Source organism: Heptranchias perlo, chromosome 6, assembly GCF_035084215.1.
Source record: "Heptranchias perlo isolate sHepPer1 chromosome 6, sHepPer1.hap1, whole genome shotgun sequence".
Classification (NCBI taxonomy): Eukaryota; Metazoa; Chordata; class Chondrichthyes; order Hexanchiformes; family Hexanchidae; genus Heptranchias; species Heptranchias perlo.
The window spans coordinates 28,545,082-28,567,289 of record NC_090330.1 but is presented as its reverse complement, the minus strand read 5'-3'; the positions used below and the strand labels follow the sequence as shown (position 1 = coordinate 28,567,289).

Below are 22,208 nucleotides of genomic sequence, written 5' to 3'. Positions count from 1 at the left end.
GGACTCGTCGGAAATTCTGCCCTCCTCGTTGGCGAGCTGCTTGTCAGTGCCTGATAACCTGTGGGCTTCTTCCAATCAAAGGCAAATGAGGGCCGACCATCAAAATGATTAGGGCTTCTCATGTATTCCGTCAAGCGGGTGGCCCCATGACCTCACCCATCGATACTTAAACAGTGCCCAAAATCAAAATCGACCCATCTGCATTCCTCAAAAAATTCAATTAACTCAGTTAAGCAAAACCTGCCTTTAGAAACCCATGATTTCCCCATTATTTGGTAGTCTCAAATGCGCTCCCATTTGAGACTACCAAGATCCCCTCATTTCTTCATTCTATGCTGATAGATTCTGCCTGTGCACCACCATCAATAAAACTTTCTTTTCTATAGTTGTAATTGTAACTTTCATTAATAAGGCCATCATCCTGCCTTTTTTTTCTCTATCACTCCTGAAAATTTTATACCTAAGAACTAAAGGGATGATTTTCTGCAGGTCTCCAGCTCGTTTGCTGTCATTTCTGCAGAAGAGCCGCAAAGTTCTCGGAAGAACAGCGTGAACATTTTTCACACCACTTTTACAGGTTTTCCATGGCTCTTCAACCAAAGCTATGGCAGACGAATGTGACAAAACCTGCAGAAATTCACCCCCCCAAGTTTCTGTCAATTTTACAATGTCATGTTCCTCCATTCTAATTTATACCTCTAGCGCCCTCATTTTATTGCTAATATTTTGCACATTCGCAAGTAAACACTGCACCCCGACACACTCATACCCCGTTCTCCAGTTTAGCTGATTCTTTCCTTAACTATCTTTCCCCTTAACCTCGCTTCAATCTGCCTTAAGTTAGGTCTCTCCATACCCCCTATATATTATACATAAATGTATAAATAGATAATCAGCCTTTGATAATTTTCATGAGTGGTTCCCTCCCTAAACATCTCTGCCTCTTCACCTCTCCCTCCTTCTTTAAGGCACTCCTTAAAACCTACCTCTTTGGCCAATCTTTTGGTCACCAGTCCTAATATCTCCTTCTTTGGCTCGGTGTAAATTTTTGTCTGATTACACTGCCGTGAAGAGCCTTAAGACTTAAAGCCGCTATATAAATGCAAATTGTTGTTGTTGAATGACATTGACCAAATTGAGTGACACCTCACTTGCCTGGTCTGAATTTTTGTCAGAGTATTTTTGACATTTTTTTCTTTGGAGTACTTATGTTCATTCTTCAATCACATTCAAATTATGATCTCTTCCGCAGCCTTGTCCGCGTCCGGGTGACCATGGAGAATAAGCACACGGTGTCCGCTGGTACGCTTGAGGCCTTCCATGACCGGTGGGCACCGCAGTGACTGGAGGGCATATTCGACACCGGTGGCAGTATTATTATTTAATTTGTTAAATTTCTTGTTTTTTTATGATTTGGGTTTTTATTTGTTGTGCCCCTCGATAAAGGGGGCACTTTTGTCAGATTTTAATTTTGTTTGATGGGGCAACCCAGTGTCTCCTTATAGTTAATTAAGGAAAAGGCATTCAAATTGTGACTGAAGTCTCACTTGGCTTGTTCTGCGTCTGAGGTCGAATTAAACGACCGACCACCTCCAGACCGGAAGTAGCATGCGACGCAGTCACGAGGCCGGACGTTGTCGTTGAGCGAGAGACAGAGCGGTTGGTGCGGAGTCGGAGGAAGACAATCCAGCGGTGGAGATGGTGAGAAGCGGATTTTAAGGCACCGACCGACCGGACCTGGGTTGGGTTGGTGACGGGGGATTGTTTGCGGCTGGCGGAAGAGACGGCGCCTGATGTACGCGGGCTGCGTGATGTTTTTAATTTTGATTAGTCATTGGGGCCGGATGCAGGCTCCGGGCCTGGTCACGGTCACAGCGCCGTGTTCCGGTAAAGCTGGGAACCCGACGACGCTCAGCAGGCACCGAGCCACAGGGAAGCAAGATTTTAGCGACCCCGAGAAAGGCTCCATGTTCTGGGGCCGGGAGGGATTCCTGTGAAATAGTCTTGGGTTCAGTTCATGGAGCCGGGAGAGCGTCTCCAAAAGCGAAACGCTCTTGTTCACAGAGCCCTTGGCCGCGTTTTTATTAACTGGTGCATTGAAGTAAGAGTTTCTCTCGGGTAGAGCTTCATTTTATTTTACTTCAATACCTGTTTGCATCAGCATTTGGGGCTGTAGTATTCTTCTGTCCTGTTTTCATGGGGTGCGAGATAGGCACCCAACAAGTGATGTTGGTTGAGGAATAAATGTTGGCCAGGACTGCTCTTCGAAATAATGCTATGGGATTTTTTACGTCCACTTGAGAGGGCAGACAGGACCTTGGTTTAATGTGTCATCTGAAAGACTGCACCTCTGATAGTGCAGCACTCCCTCAATACTGGACTATTACCCACATTTTTTCAAGTCTCTGGAGGGAGACTTGAACTCAAACTTCTGATTTAGGCGAGAGTGCTACCCATAGCTGATGTATATTAAATGATCCTTCTGGTAATGCAGCCCTAGCCACTGACTCCATCCCTTTTCCTGGCCACTGTCTGAGGCTGAACCAGAACTTTTGCAACAATGGTGTCCTATTTGACCCTGAGATGAGCTTCTAACCACATACCTGCTCCATCACCAAGACTGCCTACTTCCACCTCTGTAACATCGCTTGTCTCCGCCCCTGCCTCAGCTCATCTGTTGCTGAAACACTCATCCATGCCATTGTTACCTCCAGTCTGGCCTCCCATCTTGCAACCTGCATAATCTTGAGTTCATCCAAAACTCTGCTGCCCGTATCCTAACTCTCACCAAGTCCCATTCTCCCATCACCCCTGTGCTCGCTGACCTACGTTGGCTCCTGATCTGGGAACGCCTTGATTTTAAAATTCTCATCCTTGTTTTCAAATCCCTCCATGGCCTCGCCTCTCCCTATTTCTAACCTCATCCAGCCCTACAACCCTCCGAGATCTCTGCGCTCCTCCAACTCTTGTCTCTTGCGAATCCTCGATTTTAATCGCTCCACCATTGGCAGCTGTGCCTTCAGCCAAATAGGCCCTAAGCTCTGGAATTCCCTCCCTAAACCTCTCCCTTTCTACCTCCTTTTAAGACACTCCTTAAAACCTATCTCTTTGACCAAATTTTTGGTCATCTGTCCTGTCCTAATTCCTCTTTACGTAGCTCGATGACATGGAATACCTGATGGACATAGTGACCAGAATTCTCTTGGGAGGAGCAGATTCTGTTTTTTTTTTGGAGGGGGAAGGGAGGAGTGACACTTGAGAGCTAAGTACAGTCCTGAGAATTATGATAGAAAAGATTTAATATGATGTGAGTATGCTAATAACTTTTCAGTGTGTTCATATAACTGCATCTCCAATGGCATCACACTGGCATTTAAAGTAAAGGAAGTCAAATGCATACTTTAGGATCTCTAACTTTGAATGTAGTATAATAGAATCAAAGGCATTAATAGCACAGAAGGATGTCATTTGGCCTCTCGTCTCTGTGCTGGCTCTTTCCTGGAACAATATTACTGGCATTTTTATTAAAACTATAGCCGAAGAATCATCACAACTATGAGGCGATTTTCCTCCTTGTCACAATTTATTTTTCTATCAGACTTTCTTGCCTGAAGGCAGTAGCTTATGTAATTTGATTTCATGGGAAGCAGTCTTCCAATATTTCAGCCAGGTGAAAAAATTAACTGAGGGAGTAATCATAATTGGGGCCCAATTCTATCTCACCGTGTCCATAAATGCACTTTCAGTGGGGATTGCTGAATAAGAATCAGGAATGGGATCCCTGGCTGTTCTGTCCCCTGACAACATTAATTGCAATTACCTACACCTGCCCAGGCTGAAGTAAGCTAAGTTGACTCAAACCTGGGACTTTCCTGTTCAATGTCACGTTCCACTGAGCTACTGCAGCATTGAAATTTTTTTTAAAAACCTGCAAAATGACGATCATTTGGAAGCCCTCCTTTTAAAGTAAAAGACCTAAGTATGTATATTTGAATTGTCAATCTAATGTAAGTCTGGTCATAACCTTTCATAATCTAGTGCATATGACATTGGTGTCCCTGTGGGTTGGGACATGAATGGATGGAACATGGTTTGCAATGTACCAAGTAGTATGAGTGCAGCTGGCTGGACTTGGTACATTAAGTACTATGTTCCATCAAATTTTGCCCCAAGATCAGTACATTAGTAACAAATCTAGTCCATTATAAGTGAAGGAGAGCTGCACTGGAAGATTGAAATTACACTGTTCCTATTGTAAGCTATATTATTTGCAAATAAAGCCCACTTTTCAGGCAGTTGTAATATTGTCTGTTACAGAATACCAGAGGACTTAAATCCCAGCTGAAGGACAGTGTTCCTGTTGGAGAACTTGCTCCTCATGCAGGACCCTATGGTGTGCATGATACACTGCGACACGGGTAAGTACTGTATATCTTGTATGAATATACGCTCCAGAACTGGCCGCGCCTCTATCTAAACTGTTCCAGTACAGCTACAACACTGGCTTCTAGTTGACAATGTGGAAAATTGCCCAGGTATGTTCTGTCCACAAAAAGCAGCACAAATCCAATCCGGTCAATTACCGCCCCATCAGTCTACTCTCAATTATCAGCAAAGTGATGGACGGTGTTGTCAACAGTGCTATCAAGCAGCACTTACTTACCAATAACCTGCTCACCGATGCTCAGTTTGGATTCCGCCGGGATCACTCAGCTCCTGACCTCATTACAGCCTTGGTCCAAACATGGACAAAAGTGCTGAATTCGAGGTGAAGTGAGAGTGACTGCCCTTGACAACAAGGCAGCATTTGACCAAGTGTGGCACCAAGGAGCTTTAGTAAAATTGAAGTCAGTGGGAATTGGGGAAAACTCTCCAGTGGCTGGAGTCACACCTAATACAAAGGAAGATGGTAGTGGTTGTTGGAGGCCAATCATCTCAGCCCCAGGACATTGCTGCAGGAATTCCTCAGGGCAGTGTCCTAGGCCCAACCATCTTCAGCTGCGTAGTGGGGTTCTTTGCTATCATCCTAGTGATCCAATTGATTAGATTATGTCTTGTGAGTAGGAATCAGTCCAGATGGCAGCCATTTTGGCAACCCTGAGTGTAGTTCTTGTGGAATTCCTCCTCAATAGGTAGAGACATTAGCGGGGTGAAATTGTTCCATTTCCTAAGTTCAGAGCAGAAGCCAGTGTGAGTACAAAGCAGTGTTTCCTGCTTTATACTCATCACCATTTGCATTCAACCAGGTTTGTGGAATAATTTTAAACCCTAAGAGTTTGTGCTATCTCCTCCATTCCCTCCCCCAGCAAAAAAAAAATTGCAGTTGCACACTGGACACTCGTTTTTAGAATCTTGGTTGGTAAAAGAACATAAATTAATAAAATTGAGACATTTGTCGGATGGGAGGGTGAAGGATTTCTGTAGTTTCAACATCTCTGACCCAACAGTTTGATTTACCTGTAAATCACAGAGCAAGAATTAAATGTCTTGATTGAGTACATATTAAACTTTACTGTTAACTACAACAGGAAATAAAACATGCTTTTAGTTCAACAAGTTCCATCTATAGGAAAATAGGAACAGAAATGGGTTATTCAGCACCTTGAGCCTGTTCAGTCATTCAATCATGGCTGATTTGTACCTCTACTCCATTTTGTCACAGTTGCTCCATATCCCTTGATGCCCTTACTTAACAAAAATCTTGTCAATCCCAGTCTTGAAAATTTCAATTAACCCTGCATCCACAGCCTTGTGGGGAGAAGTTCCACTATCTTTTGTGTGAAAGTGTTTCCTGATTTCAGTCCTAAATGGCCTAGCTCTAATTTTAAGATTATGCCCCCTTGTTCTGGATTTCCCCCACCAGAGGAAATAGTTTCAATGTATCTACCCTATTTGAATCCCTTTATCACATTAAACACCTCAATTAAATCATCTCTCAACCTGTTAAATTCAAGGGAATGCAAGCCAAGTTTATGCAACCTGTACTCACAATTTAACCCTATAAGCCCTGGTATCAATCTGGCACATCTGGGCTGTCCCCATTCCAAGGCCAATTTCTCTTCGAGATTTGGTGTCCAAAATTGAACACAGTACTCTAGATGGGATCTGACCAAGATACTATTGCGCTTTTAAAGTAAAAAACCGTCCCAAGGCACTTCATCGAGGTGTAATCAGATGAAAATGGATGTGGAGCCAAAGGAGGTGATATGAGGAGGGGTGATTTAGTCAGAGGTAGCTTTTAAGGAGAGTGGTAAAGGAGGAGAGGACGGTGGAGAGGTAGAAGAGTTTATGGGGGGAATTCCAGAGCGTGGGGCTGAGACAGCTTGAAGCCACAACTGCCAAATGTGGGACAAAGGTAGGGAGGGATGCACAAAAGATTAGATGTAAGGAATCTTACAACACCAGGTTATAGTCCAACAATTTTATTTTAAAATCACAAGCTTTCGGAGATTATCCCCTTCGTCATTCACCTGACGAAGGGGATAATATCCGAAATCTTGTGATTTTAAAATAAAATTGTTGGACTATAACCTGGTGTTGTAAGATTCCTTGCATTTGTCCACCCCAGTCCATCTCCACATCAAAAGATTAGAGTCAGAGGAATGGCTAGTTCGGGTAGTGGGGGGGGGGGGCATTGTAAGGCTGGAGTGGAATGGAATGGAATGAAGAGTGGTAAGACGATGGAGGGATTTAAACAATAGGACAAAAATTTTGAATTCGAGGTGTTGGGGGATTGGGAGCTATTGTAGCTCAGTGAGGACGAGTGACAAGTGATGGGTGAAGGGGTCTTGATGCCAGATAGGATATGGGCAGCAGAGTTTTGGATGGGCTCAAGTGTACAGAGTGTGGATGATGGGAGACCAGCAAGGAGAGCATTGGAATAGTCAAGTCTGGAGATGACACAGGCATGGATGAGAGTATCAGGAGCAGGTGAGCTGTGACAGGCAGAGATTGGTGATATTATGGAGTGAATGTAGGCAGTCTTTGTGATGGAGAGGATATAGAGTTGGAAGCTCAGCTTGGGGTCAGATACGATGCCGAGGTTGTGAACAGTCTGATTCAACCTGAGTCAATGTGAGAGCGGGGGGAAGGATTCAGTGGTACGGGTAAGAACTTTATGGTGAGAGCCAAAGACGATGGCTTCAGTCTTCCCAATGTTTCACTGAAGGAAATTGTGGCTCATCGAAGAATGAATGTTGTACAAGAAGTCTGTTGGCACAGAGGCAGTGGAGGGGTCGAGCCTGGTGATGGATAAGTAAGGCTGGATGTCGTTGGCATACATGTGGCAGCTAACCTCGTCTTCAGATGTTGTTGCCAAGTGGCCGCATGTAGAGGAGGGGGCCAAGGTCAGATCCTTGTGGGACTCCTGCGATAATGGTGCAGGGGTGGGAAGAGAAACCATTGCTGAAGATGCTCTGGCTATAAGATAATTAAGAGTGGAACTAAGCAAGGAATGTCCTACTGTTCTTGACAACGGAGGAGAGGTTTTGGAGGAGGGTGGCGTGGTCAAGGGTGGAAAATACTCCATGGTCACAATCACAGAGGATGATTTCGATTAAGACCGTTTGAGTGGTGTGACACCAAAACCTGACTGGAGTTCAGTTACTGCAACTAGGGTACGGTGTTTGGATTAAAACTCGCAAATCCATTCTTTAACTATGAGATATAGTTAAAACTAGCAGGGTTTATTATATACAGTGAAACCTGTAAATTAGGGACACCTAAGGGACTTGCATCAGGTGTCCTTTATTTGCAGGTGACCCTATTTTCAAAATGGTCATTGTATGTACTGTAAATTATTTGGGACTGTCAATGAATGTCCCTTTTTTGCAGGTTTCACTGTACTCGTTTTAGCACTCATTAAAACTGTTCAAAGGTTTAATATTTAAACCTATAAACAATGATTTATTTTTAAATAGTGACTTTTAACCATCCGTTGACTTTTATTTGTTCTTGGGACGTAGGCGATACGGGCAAAGCCGCATTTTATTTGCCCATCCTTAGTTTGTACCACTTGAGTTATTTGATTACACTAAATGCATGCAAGAGATCCAATGTGACAAAATGGAGTACTTTGTCAATTATATATTTCTTTCTTTGTAGTATTTCAGGACTAAATAAATTCTTTTAAAATAATAGCACATACAATCAAGGGACTGTACATTTCATTAACCTAGTGAATTTATTGCTAGAGTCAGCATTTATTGCCTTATCCCTAATTGCCCTTGAGAAGGTGGTGCTGAGCTGCCGCCTTGAACCGCTGCAGTCCGTGTGGTGAAGGTACTGTTAGGTAGGGAGTTCCATGATTTTGACCCAGCGACGATGAAGGAATGGCGATATATTTCCAAGTCAGGATGGTGTGAGACTTGGAGGGGAACGTGCAGGTGGTGGTGTACCCCTGCGCCTGCTGCCCTTGTCCTTCTAGGTGGTAGAGATCGTGAGTTTGGGAGGTGTTGTCGAAGAAGCCTTGGCGAGTTGTTGCAGTGCATCTTGCAGCTGGTACACATTGCAGCCACAGCGCGCCGATGGTGGAGGGAGTGATTGTTTAAGGCGGTGGATGCGGTGCCAATCAAGCGAGCTTCTTGAGTGTTTTTGGAGCTGCACTCAGTCAGGCAAGGGAAGAGTATTCCATCACACTCCTCAGTTGTGCCTTGTAGCTGGTGAAAAGGCTTTGGGGAGTCAGGAGGTGAGTCATTCAACGCAGATTACCCAGCTTCTGACCTGCTCTTGAAGCCACAGTATTTATGTGGGTGGTCCAGTTAAGTTTCTGGTCACTGATGACCCCCAGGATGTTGGTGAGGGATTTGGTGATGGTAACGCTGTTGAATGTCACAGGGAGGTGGTTAGACTCTCTCGTTGGAGATGGTCATTGTCTGGCACGAATGTTACTTGCCACTTATGAGCCCAAGCCTGGATGATGTCCAGGTCTTGCTGCATGTGGGCATGGACTGCTTCATTATCTGAGGGGTCATGAATGGAACTGAACACTGTGCACTCATCAGCAAACATCCCCACTTCTGACCTTATGATGGAGGGACGGTCATTGATTAAGCAGCTGAAGATGGTTGGGCCTAGGACACTGCCCTGAGGAACTCCTGCAGCAATGTCCTGGGGCTGAGATGATTGGCCTCCAACAACCACTACCATCTTCCTTTGTGCTAGGTATGACTCCAGCCACTGGAGAGTTTTCCCCCTGATTCCCATTGACTTCAATTTTACTAGCGCTCCTTGATGCCACACTTGGTCAAATGCTGCCTTGTTGTCCAGGTCGGTCAGTCACTCTCACCTCACCTCCAGAATTCAGCTCTTTTGTCTATGTTTGGACCATGGCTGTAATGAGGTCTGGAGCCGAGTGGTTCTGGTGGAACCCAAAATGAGTATCGGTGAACAGGTTATTGGTGAGCAAGCACCGCTTGATAGCACTGTCAACGACACCTTCCATCACTTTGATGATTGAGAGTAGACTGATGGGGTGGTAATTGGCCGGATTGGGTTTGTCCTGCATTTTGTTGATAGGACATACCTGGGCAATTTTCTACTTTGACTGGTAGATGCCAGTGTTGTAGCTGTACTTTCTTTCAAAGTTCTCTAGATTTCGGGAACTGTCCCTCTGGATTGGAAAATTGCACATGTCACTCTGCTTTTTAAGAAAGGAGAGAGGGGGAAACCAGGGAATTATAGACCAGTTAGCCTAACATCTGTTATGGGGAAAATGCTGGAGTCTATAATTAAGGAGAGGGTGACTGAACACCTCGAGAATGTTCAGTTAATCGGAGAGCCAGCATGGATTTGTGAAAGGTCGGTCGTGCCTGACAAACCTAATTGAATTTTTTGAAGAGGTGACTAAAGTAGTGGACAGGGGAATGTCAATGGATGTTATTTATATGGACTTGCAGAAGGCATTTGATAAGGTCCCACATAAGAGACTGTTAGCTAAGATAGAAGCCCATGGAATCGAGGGAAAAGTACAGACTTGGTTAGGAAGTTGGCTGAGCGAAAGGCGACAGAGAGTAGGGATAATGGGAAGGTACTCACATTGGCAGGATGTGACTAGTGGAGTCCCGCAGGGATCTGTCTTGGGGCCTCAATTATTCACAATATTTATTAACGACTTAGATGAAGGCATAGAAAGTCTCATATCTAAGTTTGCCGATGACACAAAGATTGGTGGCATTGTAAGCAGTGTAGATGAAAACATAAAATTACAAAGGGATATTGATAGATTAGGTAAATGGGCAAAACTGTAGCAAATGGAATTCAATGTAGACAAATGTGAGGTCATCCACTTTGGATCAAAAAAGGATAGAACAGGGTACTTTCTAAATGGTAAAAAGTTAAAAACAGTGGATGTCCAAAGGGACTTAGGGGTTCAGGTATATGGATCATTGGAGTGTCATGAACAGGTGCAGAAAATAATCAATAAGGCTAATGGAATGCTGGCCTTCATATCTAGAGGACTGGAGTACAAGGGGGCAGAAGTTATGCTGCAGCTATACAAAACCCTGGTTAGACCGCACATGGAGTACTGTGAGCAGTTCTGGGCACCGCACCTTTGGAAGGACATACTGGCTTTGGAGGGAGTGCAGCGTAGGTTTACTCGAATGATACCCGGACTTCAAGGGTTAAGTTACGAGGCGAGATTACACAAATTGGGGTTGTATTCTCTGGAATTTCGAAGGTTATGGGGTGATCTGATCGAAGTTTATAAGATATTAAGGGGAACAGATAGGGTGGATAGAGAGAAACTATTTCTGCTGGTTGGGGATTCTAGGAGTAGGGGGCACAGTCTAAAAATTAGAGCCAGACCTTTCAGGAGCAAAATTAGAAAACATTTCTACACACAAAGGGTGGTAGAAGTTTGGAACTCTCTTCCGCAAACGACAATTGATACTAGCTCAATTGCTAAATTTAAATCTGAGAATAATGGCTTTTTGGCAACCAAAGGTATTAAAGGATATGGGCCAAAGGTGGAGTTAGATCACAGATCAGCCATGATCTTATCAAATGGCGGAGCAGGCACGAGGGGCTGAATGTTCGTACTGCAACAGCTTGGCTAGAGGCAAGGCTAGTTCTGGACCACAAGTCTTCAGCACTACAACTGGGATGTTGTTGGGGCCCATTGTCTTTGTTGTATCCAGTGCACTCTGCCATTTCTTGATATCATGTGGCATGAATCGAATTGGCTGAAGACTGGCTTCTGTGATGGTGGGGATCTCGGGAGGAGGATGAAATAGATCATCCACTTGGCACTTCTGGCTGAAGATGGTTGCAAATACTTCAGCCTTGTCTTTTGCACTCGTGCTGGGCTCTGCCATCATTGAGGATTGGGATGTTCACGCTGCCCGATTGCGCTGGCTCACGGAAGATTTTACATTTGTGATTATGCAAGTGCATTTGAGCAGAAACTGGAACTAATTTAGCCAGCGCAATTTCGGGCACACTTTCCCGATTGTGCCTAAAGTGGAAACTCTACCCCAGCATCCTTAGTATGTTTAAATTGCAACCTTGTTTATCTAATTTGTTCTGTGAATGATCAGTTGAGTCAAAAAAAGAATTTTGAAACTAGATGACAAATGGATTTTTACCTAGTATCCGTTACAAAGAAATTAAATGTGGGGGTGGGTGTCCTAATCCTATGCGATCACCAATCTTGTCTCTGCACTTGATTTATTTGATACGCAAGAGATACTGTACAAGCTGCTAAAGAGGTCTTCCTTTGGAGCTGTTTGCTCTGAACAATAGCATAGCGTTATGGTCTGAATTGCTTTTCATAAGGTATTAGGGAAGAATGAGTTATTCTATTTAGCTTGATTTTGGGGAAATCTAGGCAGATAAAGTATTAGTATGATTCTTAATGTTTGGAAAAAATCTATTTGAAACAGTATATTGAAATATCTGATACACTAATCCTTAATTACCTTATAATGTCACAGTTATGTTTATGTAATTTATACTTTACTGATCTTTGTTTAGACCTAATGTATGTTGACACATTTTCTGCTTTAAAGAAATGTACTTGTAATTCCATAGAACTGGTTACAAATGCAACAATGTAGAACAACAAAAGTGGGACAGAAAAGGTAGTTTGGGATTTCTTTTAAAATGAAGACATCTTGTCATTATGTTTTAGTACCATAATATTTTAGTATCTTGTCTTAGTTTTGCAAAATAAACAATGTGGTTACATGTGTTGTAATACTGTAAAACAACTAAGTAGAATAGAAAAAATAGTTTCAGCTTCTAATTTGAAACTACCTTGTTATTTAAAGAACCATAATATTTCAGTACCTTGTTTTTCCTGATTGTGGAGCCAAAAACGTCAGTTCTGTGAAACAAACAATAAAAGATTGTTCTGGAGAATTAATTAGTGGTTTCTAGAAATGGAATATGCAGTCATTATTTATTTATAGTTACATATTAAGTGGTGAAGTACTGATTTTGAAATAGATTAATTATAAATGTAGGTCTTAAACTTTTAACATGAAAGCTTAATTGGTTTTGCTGTTCTAGACTGCTAGTTTATGTTTATGGTTTAGGAGCATAAGAAACAGGAGTAGGCCATTTAGCCCCTCTAACTTGTCCTGCCATTTAATTAGATCATGGCTGATCTGCACAATCTACAAGCATAGTTTATGCAAAATGCCCTCATAATTTAACCACATAAACCCCGGTGGTGGTCTGGTGAATCTATGCTGCAACCGCACCCACCCCCCCCCCCCCCCCCCCCAAGGCTCGTGCCCAAAACTGAACGTAGTACTTCAGATGGAGTCTGATCAAGGCTCTATACAACACTATTAATTATTAGTAGTGATTCAGCTCCTTGCAGTTTATTTGATGAAGGAAGTGGATTGTTGCATCTTATTACTAACCGTACAGACATTGCCTCCTGAATGGAGAAGCTGAACCTGGATTGAACAGTTGACGGACGGAGCTAAAGAATGTGAGCTACAATTTTCTTTTGGTCTGAATAAGCAGGAAGTTCTCTTGAGCCCAGAAGAATATTTTTAATGTTCCTGTAATATCTTAATGTGAACACTGAGTGATCTTTTCTGTGCACTGATAGAGTATCAAATTCTACCCACTGGATGGTTTTAGGCAGAAACTGAAGTTTCTTGTACTCTGCAGTGTCACCTTGTGGTTACGATCAGTACAGCAGTCACTACAGCTTTTATTTGCAGTTTGGAGCTGACTAGTAGGTGATTTACGATCCATTTTGTATTCTCGATAGCTATGCTTAAACGTGTATCTTGTCTGTCAATCACTTTTTGGTTTGCTGAGATCAAAAGACTGCTTAGGTCCAATGGACTGTTACCTTGTTGTAACTTCTATGTATTGGGATAGGCAGAGTTATTGTAAAGAGAATCCCTGCTCACCATATCTTCTGGTTCTGTTATATAGAGATGGGCACCTGAAGGCTGGCGTCGGTGTGATAGTATTGTTGAGAGTTATGAAGTGTTGTGTCCAAGGAGGTAAACAAATTAAATATTCCATAATAATGTAAAATCTTTTTTATTCTTTTGCCAATGTTTAATTTTATAAGAAATCAGAGTAGTTTGTACCCCTAAATGGCAAAGTCTGTGTTCATCTGCTATCTGAAAGCCAGGAGAACATGCGATGGCTAACATGAATCCCAGTAAGTAAAGCCTATGGGTAAATAGATGCTTTTGGATTAGTGATATGTGAATTGTGATGTGCCCCAGGGACCTGTACTAGGGTCTCTTTTTCAATTATATAAATAATTTGGACAGAGGCACAAGAGGAATGATACTGAGGTTTGATGATGCCAAGCTAGGCAGCATGGCAGACTTAAAAAGACTTAAAAAATGGAGAAGGACAGAAACAGATTAGCGGAGTGGACAGATAGGTGGCAGATGTCGTTCAATAAGGAGAAATATGAATGGATATTTGGACAATGAAAATGAACACCTTTGGGTTGGGAAGCATGTAATCAAGGGAAGAATAAAGATTTGGCGCACAGCCTTCTGCTAAGTCACAACTCCATAAGTTAATTGTAAATTATAATTAATCCTATTTTTAAAAATAAATTCGATGTTTTCTTGTCTTTAGATTCTCCAGTGTAAAGTCCGAACTTTTGCCAAGTCATCCCCTGGAAGTTTTGGAAAACGGTGTAAGTCCAGAAATATTGAATTTTACTTAAACATAACCTGTATAAAAGGGCACTCCCAAAAAACAGAAACTTATTGAGACCGGAATAATTTACGTGGTAAAATATACAAGAGGCACTCTGAAACCACGGGCTCTCTCAAATTACGAACTACGGACAGTCTTGGGCCAGAATTTGCTGGAGCGGGGCATCTTGTGGCATGGTTGGATTTTTTTTCTTCACCCTTCAGCCCAAATTTTTTGTGCCGCAAATTGCTGGAAGTGCAAGTTGATTTTCCTCTCCCCAGCACCGAAAAAGTAATTTTGTGACCAAACTAACAATATCTGAGCCAACTAATCATGTGCACATGAACTTGACCTTTAAGATCTGCCCTCATTCACAGATCAGTTTGAACACCTGTCACTAATCACCAAAACAAATTCTGGCCCGTAGTTCCACTGGGTTTGGAGCTAATATTGTATGACAGGCATTTAACAGTGCAAATGCCTATCATAGCATCACCAAGCATAACAGGCACTGCAGGTAAATATTGATACTTAAAATGCATTTTCCAATGGAGATGGTAGGACAATATATATTAGTACTTACACAGGAACACTTCTAGTAAGGAATTGTTTTATAGAAAGGCAATGTTCTATAGCAATCAAGAGTAAGAATCATGGGTGATTTTTCCTTTTCCTAAAAAAGGGTACTGCAGCCAATTCTAGCAACCCCAGCTGAGATGAGCTAACTTGGTATCGTCAGGGATTAAACCTGGGACCTTCCTAGTGTATGTCTGAGACAGTCTTTACTCATTGGGACAACGAATATATGGTAATGATGAACATGCAGTCATCACCCTGAACATTATTCTTATCAAAGTCAATTGATGGAAAGGCAAAATGCAGTTTCTGTTTGATAGGCTGGAATTTTAAGTCATTGAATTTCAAGCAAATACCTGTAAATTGTCAATTTTACAAACTCATTTTTTGCCAGATTGACAGGAGTTGCACTGCATAAAACTTAACTGTCAAAATAAGTGTTCCAATCTGTATTGCATTAAAAAACATTTTTTTGCACAAGTTAACTGAATTACCATTTTAGTAATGATCAGTAGTTTAGGCCTCTGGTTACCAAATATCAGTAGACATATATCTATCATACAAAGGTGATGCCACCTACAATAGTGACTATGTTGAAGTTTAAAATGTCTATAGTTTTTGCAATATTGTACAATGTGTGTATTCTTCCGTGTTTTGCAATTTTCTGCTTTCACCTTTTGAACGTGAATTCTCTTGGGTACCTCAACCAGGTAGCCATTCTACGGGTTTTGTGAAGGCAGTGTAACAAGCTTCTACCCCCGTCCCAGCAACTGATTGTTCGGATCAGGCCTGCCTAATTTGCATTAGCTACCTCATAAGAAATAGGAGCAGGAGTAGGCCACGCAGCCCTTTGAGCCTGCTCCACCATTCAATAAGATCATGGCTGATCTTCTACCTCAACTCCACTTTCCCGCAATATCCCTTGATTCCCATTGACCTCCGCAGTGTTGCCGCAGGACAGGGTAGCTGGAAGAATTGTCCTGACATCTCCCCAGCCTCAGTTGAAAGAAGGTCTATGCCTGACAGTGGATAACAAGTTATGTCTCACCCAACTGAACAGAAATGCAAATCTTAATGGGGTACAAATATAAGCCCCCCCTTCCCCTCATCTCCTGTGCCTCTGCCTCCTCACTTTTCCTCCTACCCCTGGGTCCAATTATTCCCCAGCCTTCTAACGTTCCTTGATCTTCACTACACATGTGCAATGGGATGGGCAATTGACTAGTATGTGTGTGGTTGGATGTGGATAGCTTATAAACAAAATGTAGATATGAGAAAGATAAACAGCTATATTTGATGCAAACAGGAGGGAAGAAAATTGGATGAATGCCATCATTCAAGTGATTTTAATTTCACAGTTTCATAGAAATTAAAAATATATATTGTGTATTCAGTTTCAGCTCAATCAAAATAAAATGAATTTTACTACATTGAGAAATATTCAAGGACTACATGCTCCACTAAAGTTGCAGATGGAATACAAAGCAGTAAAGCAGGTAAGCTGGTTTGTGTGGGTACTTTCAGTGATAAAATTAATTGCACTGAGAATTTTTTATAATGTGTGTGAACAGCACATGGAGAGGCGAATATGTGTACACTTTCTGAAACCACATGCAGCAAAAATGTTGTACTATATATTTTACACTGGACATACGCAATTCAGCTGCAGTTTGAGTATACAAGGTCGTGTAGATTTGCTAATTATTGCGATCAGCTTAGACCTGTTCTTACCATCTCCTGTGTTTCTCTGCAAGGTCCATCTAGATGCTCACCTTGCTAACAACAAACATTTATTGGTTACTAGTGAATCTCCTGTGGCTTTGTCCATGGAAAGTCAGCATAAAGTGAATTTCCCTCTGTGCATTATTTAAGTTATGGGTATGGGGATCTGCAGTTTCTGGAGCTTATGAAGCTCCAGCTGATGCTGGTTGTGTGTGTGTCTGCCTCATGAATGAGGAGTGTATGATATACATAGCAAAATTACTGTAGATATGTTGTGGAACAAATACAGAAAATACTGGAAATACTCAGCTTGTCAGTCAGCATCTGGACAGAACAGCTGAGTTAACATTTTGGGTGTGAACCTTCGTCAGAACTGGAAGAAAAACAGATGAACAGCCTTTTAAACAGGACAAAAGGGAAGTGGGGGAAACATGCGCATACACACAAAGAAATAACGCTCAATTGGAAAATAGGAGTAATATTGACAAGACAATAGAAGGCATAATGAGAAATGAAATACATTTACAAGGCACGGAACATGTGAATAGCTGAAGCAGAGGGAGAATAAGTCAGGTAGAAATGGAATCACCAAAAACAGACTTCAATATACTCTATGTTTCTGTAGAAGACTACAAATTCTTGTACCTGTTTGAGGCTAAAAGTAACAGAGTGGGCATTTCATACATTGGCTATATCCTCAATCTGGTTCTCACAGCAAGTGTTCCAATTTATTCCTATCAACTATTGCCAGGTGTTGCTCTATCCTTTCAGCACTGTGATATTTATATGGCAGCTTTCTCTCCTGGCTTCAGTCCAGGTTCCCATTGCTGGTTTAAAATCAGACAGCCCAGAGAAAAGATACAGGGGTGGAGATTCTTATTTTTCTGGGGATGTGGGTGACACTGACCAGGTGAACTGCAGGCATTGAGTCAACCATGCAGTGTGGAACTACACTCTTATCTAGGTCAGACTGGATAGGGGATAGGAGGTTCCCTTCACTGAAGAACATTCATGAGCCTGTTGAGTTTTTATGATCCAGCTGCTTTCATTGTTTTTTGGTGCTAGCCTGCAAATTACCAGATTTTTTTGAATTCGGTTTCATGATTTGCCATGGTAGGGTTTGAACTCATAACCTCTGGGTTGCTAGTCTAGTACCAAAACTACTAGGATGCCGATTTGTCATGGTAGCATTTGAACTGTCAACCTCTGGGTTGCTAGTCTAGTACCATAACCACTAGGATGCAGCACCCACGATCGTAAGGGATTGAAATTTAAGTCTGAAACCTAGGGGACAATTTTCCGAGTAACCTACAGATAGGAGATTGCAGACAATATGTCCATGATTTTCCAATATGGGCTGGTGAAGTTCCACACTCCTGGTGAGTATTCAGAAAATCCCTCCCATCCTTGTGTCGGTTTGGTTCAGAAGTTGTGGGTTCAAGCTGCACTCCAGTACTTGAGCACATAAAACTATGTCGACCACTGCAGTACTGTGCACGCTGTGCTTTAGAGAGATAATTCTTTGAATGAAACATTCAACAGAAGCCTCTACTGTCTGTTCAGGTGGGTGCTAAAGATCCCATGGTGCTATTTGAAAAATAGCAGGGAGTTTTCCTAATCCTGGCCAATATTCTTCCCTCAATTAATAGGAGCAAAACAACAAATGAGCTGGTCATTCATCTCATTGCTGTTTGTGGGATGTTGTTTTGCACAATATGGCTGCCACATTTGTCTACATGAGTGTACTTTAAAAGCAATTGTAAATGCAATGCCTTAAAACATCCGAAGTGGCATGGTAAGGCACTATGTGAATACAAGTTTTTTTTGCATTATTTCGGAATGGTTGACAGTTATCACAATCTTGTTTGTCATGCTGTTTCAAAAAAAGTATCATAAGATAACTCTGCTGTTTCAAATTAGGTACAGCGTTTGCCTTTCCTCATAAGCTCAAACATTGCATTGGAAACTCTTCAAGGAAATGATGAATGCATTGGCTTTGAAGACATATTGAATGGTAATTTTTTTTTAATGCTTGGTATATTCTCTTCTGTTTTGTTTAGTATCTGGATTCCATAGTAGTGCAACGAATAAAAATATTTATTTTTAAGCTCAAGCCCTGTAAGTTTGATTTAATTCCAGGCTTTACTTTTTAAAAAAAAAACATTTAGTCTAAAGATATTCAGATGTCTGCACAGAAGAGCAAATTGGATGTCTGAATTTTGATAGTTTTATAAATTGTGTTGTGATAAAATTAGTTACTTATCAAACAGTTTGAGGAGAAGTATTATTGTACTTTTTCTTAATATGATGACAATCTTGAGATTTTGTGAGGATTACCACTTAATTTGCTTTTAATTTTAGATCCAACCCAGAGTGAAGTTATGGGAGAGCCCCATCTTATGATGGAGTACCAACTTGGCTTGCTGTAATTAACTGACATTCCTGAGAATTTTAAAGAGACAAGTATTGCTTCCTGTTGCTCTGCATAGGCTGTTCAGAATGTTTCAGGAACATCTGAAATACAGACTCTTCTAGCAAGTGACTGGCCCAAATGAAGTGTAATTTAACACTTTTTTTTGTCGAATTCAACTTTAGAAGACTGAGCAAATGTTAATAGTTAAACAAAGGTAGACTGCCATCAGAGTTCGAGTTCTTCCAGTATAACTACTTCTGTTAAGATCTCTTAAACTCCAGTTGCATAAGTGTAAAAACATAGCAACATATAAGTTGCACACTATTTTAAATGCCTTGCCGTTTATAATATGGCTACGATATGAACGATGCACGATTAAGAATATACCAATTATTTCAAATGTGAATTCGTTTGTCAGTAAAGCATTTAATCTCGATTAGGGTTGCAGTACTATTGGATTATTCAGTCACTTTTACAGAAGATCATAGATTTTGTACCAAAACAAATGCTGAAATGTTTTGGCCTGGGCATGTGATTCAAGTATTTGTTGAAAACTGAGTTGGCTGTTCATTTTATTTAACATCAACATTATTGCCAGTTGAACAGCAAAAGGTTGTACCACTATTAAATGGTTTAATGTATCTAGATTTTTGCATATTTCATAACTCTTGTTTAGTTGGTACAGCCTTTATAAGGAAATATGTTTTGATTTCTCAGTTCAACCTTCAAGTCATATTGAGGGAATATTGTCTCCTTAAAACGTGTATCTTTATTGAAAGGGCATCTGTTTGGATTAGACACAATGTTTTTGTCAAGTTCCAACAGTGAAAAACACATTATATTACAGAGGGCTCCAGAATCCATTAATATTGATAATTAGTGAACAGAAAATTAAAGTCTAATATAAATTTTTACTGGAAATCCATGCAAATAATTGAAAAGGGTTGACAGACAAAGAGCAGGATTCTGTCGAAAAGAAAGTAGACAAGTAGTTAAAATGTCAGGTTATTGATTTTGCTATGCATTTTCCTTTACTCCTCTTCCCCCCCCCCCCCCCCCCCATTTGTAATTTTGTTCCTTAAATATAAAAACATTGTGTTTAGCCCAGAAGACAAACTAAAACCTTTTAGTTTATTTCACAGATGACAGAATTTGTTAAATTTGCAATCTTGTCACTTTGAGCAGAAATGTAGTTGATTCTGTAATTTTTTTAATTCATATAATAAAAGTGTATAATATTTGAGTTTGAATTTGACTTATTTGCTAGCTTATCACTCTATTTAGGTGGTTAATCCTTACAAGGAATTACAGTATGGAGCAGCAAGTTACCCAGCAAGCTTGGGTGTGTGCAATAATTTTGTTCAATATTTCATTATGTACTTTATTAAAAATGGAGACTTTTTAAGACATCTAAGGTGCTTCTTTAGAGACAAATGGACGTCATTCTGAAAAACCATTATGGTGACCATGTCATCTTGTAATTACTTGAATTATTTTATTTTTGCTTTGAAAATTAATGTTGAAGAGAATATTCAAACATTAAAACAGTCAATGAAAGACACGGCATAACAATACCCTGATTGATTAAGCCTCCATCTAGAGGTCATTTTTAAATTCGCATTGTTTCTGGGTTTTTAAATAAATTTTTCAGTATCCTCGTTAGAGGATCTGTATAACCTTCCTACAGAATCCTATGTTTCATAGATTAAAATTTATTTTTAAATTTGTATTTACAAGTCTAGAATTTGGGATATGTGGGTTGGCATATGCCAACAGACTACAAAGCATTCCAGGGAATGTGTTTTTTCATGCAGCAACTTGTTTTCATTCGTAGTAGTCTACACATTGCCTATAAAATAACATGGGGCTAAAATGCTCAAACTTATGAGATTGTGAAATCATGCCCAACAACAATTGACTCTATTTTGTTTGTATTTAAAACCTCATTTAATTATTAAATCATATTTATATACTGTTGACATTTACTGGCCCAGTTGTAGTTGAAATAGCTCACTACTGTTGAGGTCAATATGAATCAATACTGTTTGAATTACATGGAAATTAGAACACTGAAACAGTCTATTCACCCACCAGTCCACATTATCCTCCACACGAGCAGTAATCCTAATCCCATGTATCTGCTCTTCTCCCATATCCCTTTATTCCCCTTTCCTTCAACCATCTATCAAACCTATTCTCAAATGTTAACATAGTCTCTGCTTCAGTCACTAACCCTGGTAGTGCATTCCACAGCTTCACAATTCACTGTGTAAAAATAAAAACATTTCTACTGCTTTGTTCGCTATCTCTTGCATTTAATTATGTATCTTTGTCCCCTTGTCCTAGACCCCTCAATCACTGGAAACAGTCTGTTCCATCCCTTCAAAATTTTAAATACCTCTATCAAATTACCCCTTAACCTCAAGTTTTCAAACCTTTCTTTGTATTTGTATTTGTCATACCAGACAGCATCCTAGTGATTCTGCGCTATGCTCTCTCCACTGCGTCAACATCCTATAGTGTGGAGCCCAAACTGTACACAGTATTTCAACTGTGGTTTTACCCCAGGATTTATATGGATTTGCCATTACATCTCAGCTCTTACATTCTATACCTCCTGCAATAAAACCCAGTATTCCATTAGTTTTGTTACGGCCTTATTTACTTGAGATGCTGTTTCGTCTTGTGAACCTGCATCCCCAAATCCCTCTACTCTTCCACATCACTCAGCTTTTCCCCATGATTGCAAAAATGGCCAGGTATTCCAATCGTGACAAATTTCAGCATGTTTTCTGTGTAACTTTCTGTTGTGTGCCATCATTGTATAGAATCAATGTAGGAAACGGCTATTGTATGTGCTAATGTCACACAGGAGAACTTTGCGATTACCAATCTTGCCTCTACACGTGATTTATTTGATGCTAAAGAAATATTGCACAAACTACTTGGAGGTCTTCCTTTTAAACAACAACGCAGCCTTATATTCGGAATTACTTTTCATAAGATATTAGGGGGGAATAATGTTCTATAACTTGTTTTGAGGGAAATCTGGGCAGGTACAGTATTAATATGGTTCTTAATGTTTGGAAAATCTATTAGAAATGGTATATTGGAATATCTGCTACACTAATCCTTAATGAACTTGTGATTTATACCTTACTGATCTTCATATGTAGGCCTAATGCATGGTGACATTTTCTACTTTATGGAATTACATGTGTATTTCTTTAGAGCAGGTTACAAGTGTAATACTGTAAAATAACAGTGGGACAGAAAAGGCAGTAGTTTTAAATTTCTTTTAATTTGAAAACATATAAAGCACCATAATATTTTATCTTGTCATAGTTTTGCTAAAAAGCAATAGTTA

General features: G+C 40.7%; 1 protein-coding gene across 1 annotated transcript; it reads left to right on the top strand.

Annotated features, from left to right (window-relative positions):
- Positions 1 to 1,597: 1,597 nt before the first annotated feature.
- Positions 1,598 to 20,084, top strand: pomp (proteasome maturation protein). The gene is made up of 6 exons (XM_067986001.1): positions 1,598 to 1,701; positions 4,318 to 4,418; positions 14,068 to 14,128; positions 16,101 to 16,202; positions 18,349 to 18,442; positions 18,790 to 20,084. Exons 1-6 carry the CDS (start codon positions 1,699 to 1,701, stop codon positions 18,855 to 18,857), a joined length of 429 nt encoding a protein of 142 aa, XP_067842102.1. The 5' UTR covers positions 1,598 to 1,698; the 3' UTR covers positions 18,858 to 20,084.
- The last annotated feature ends 2,124 nt before the right edge of the window (positions 20,085 to 22,208 follow it).

Coding starts and splice junctions, on each gene's coding strand:
- pomp (XM_067986001.1), top strand. Junction 4,419..14,067: donor CATGATACACTGCGACACGG/GTAAGTACTGTA, acceptor TCTTGTCTTTAG/ATTCTCCAGTGTAAAGTCCG. Junction 14,129..16,100: donor TGGAAGTTTTGGAAAACGGT/GTAAGTCCAGAA, acceptor TTGTGTATTCAG/TTTCAGCTCAATCAAAATAA.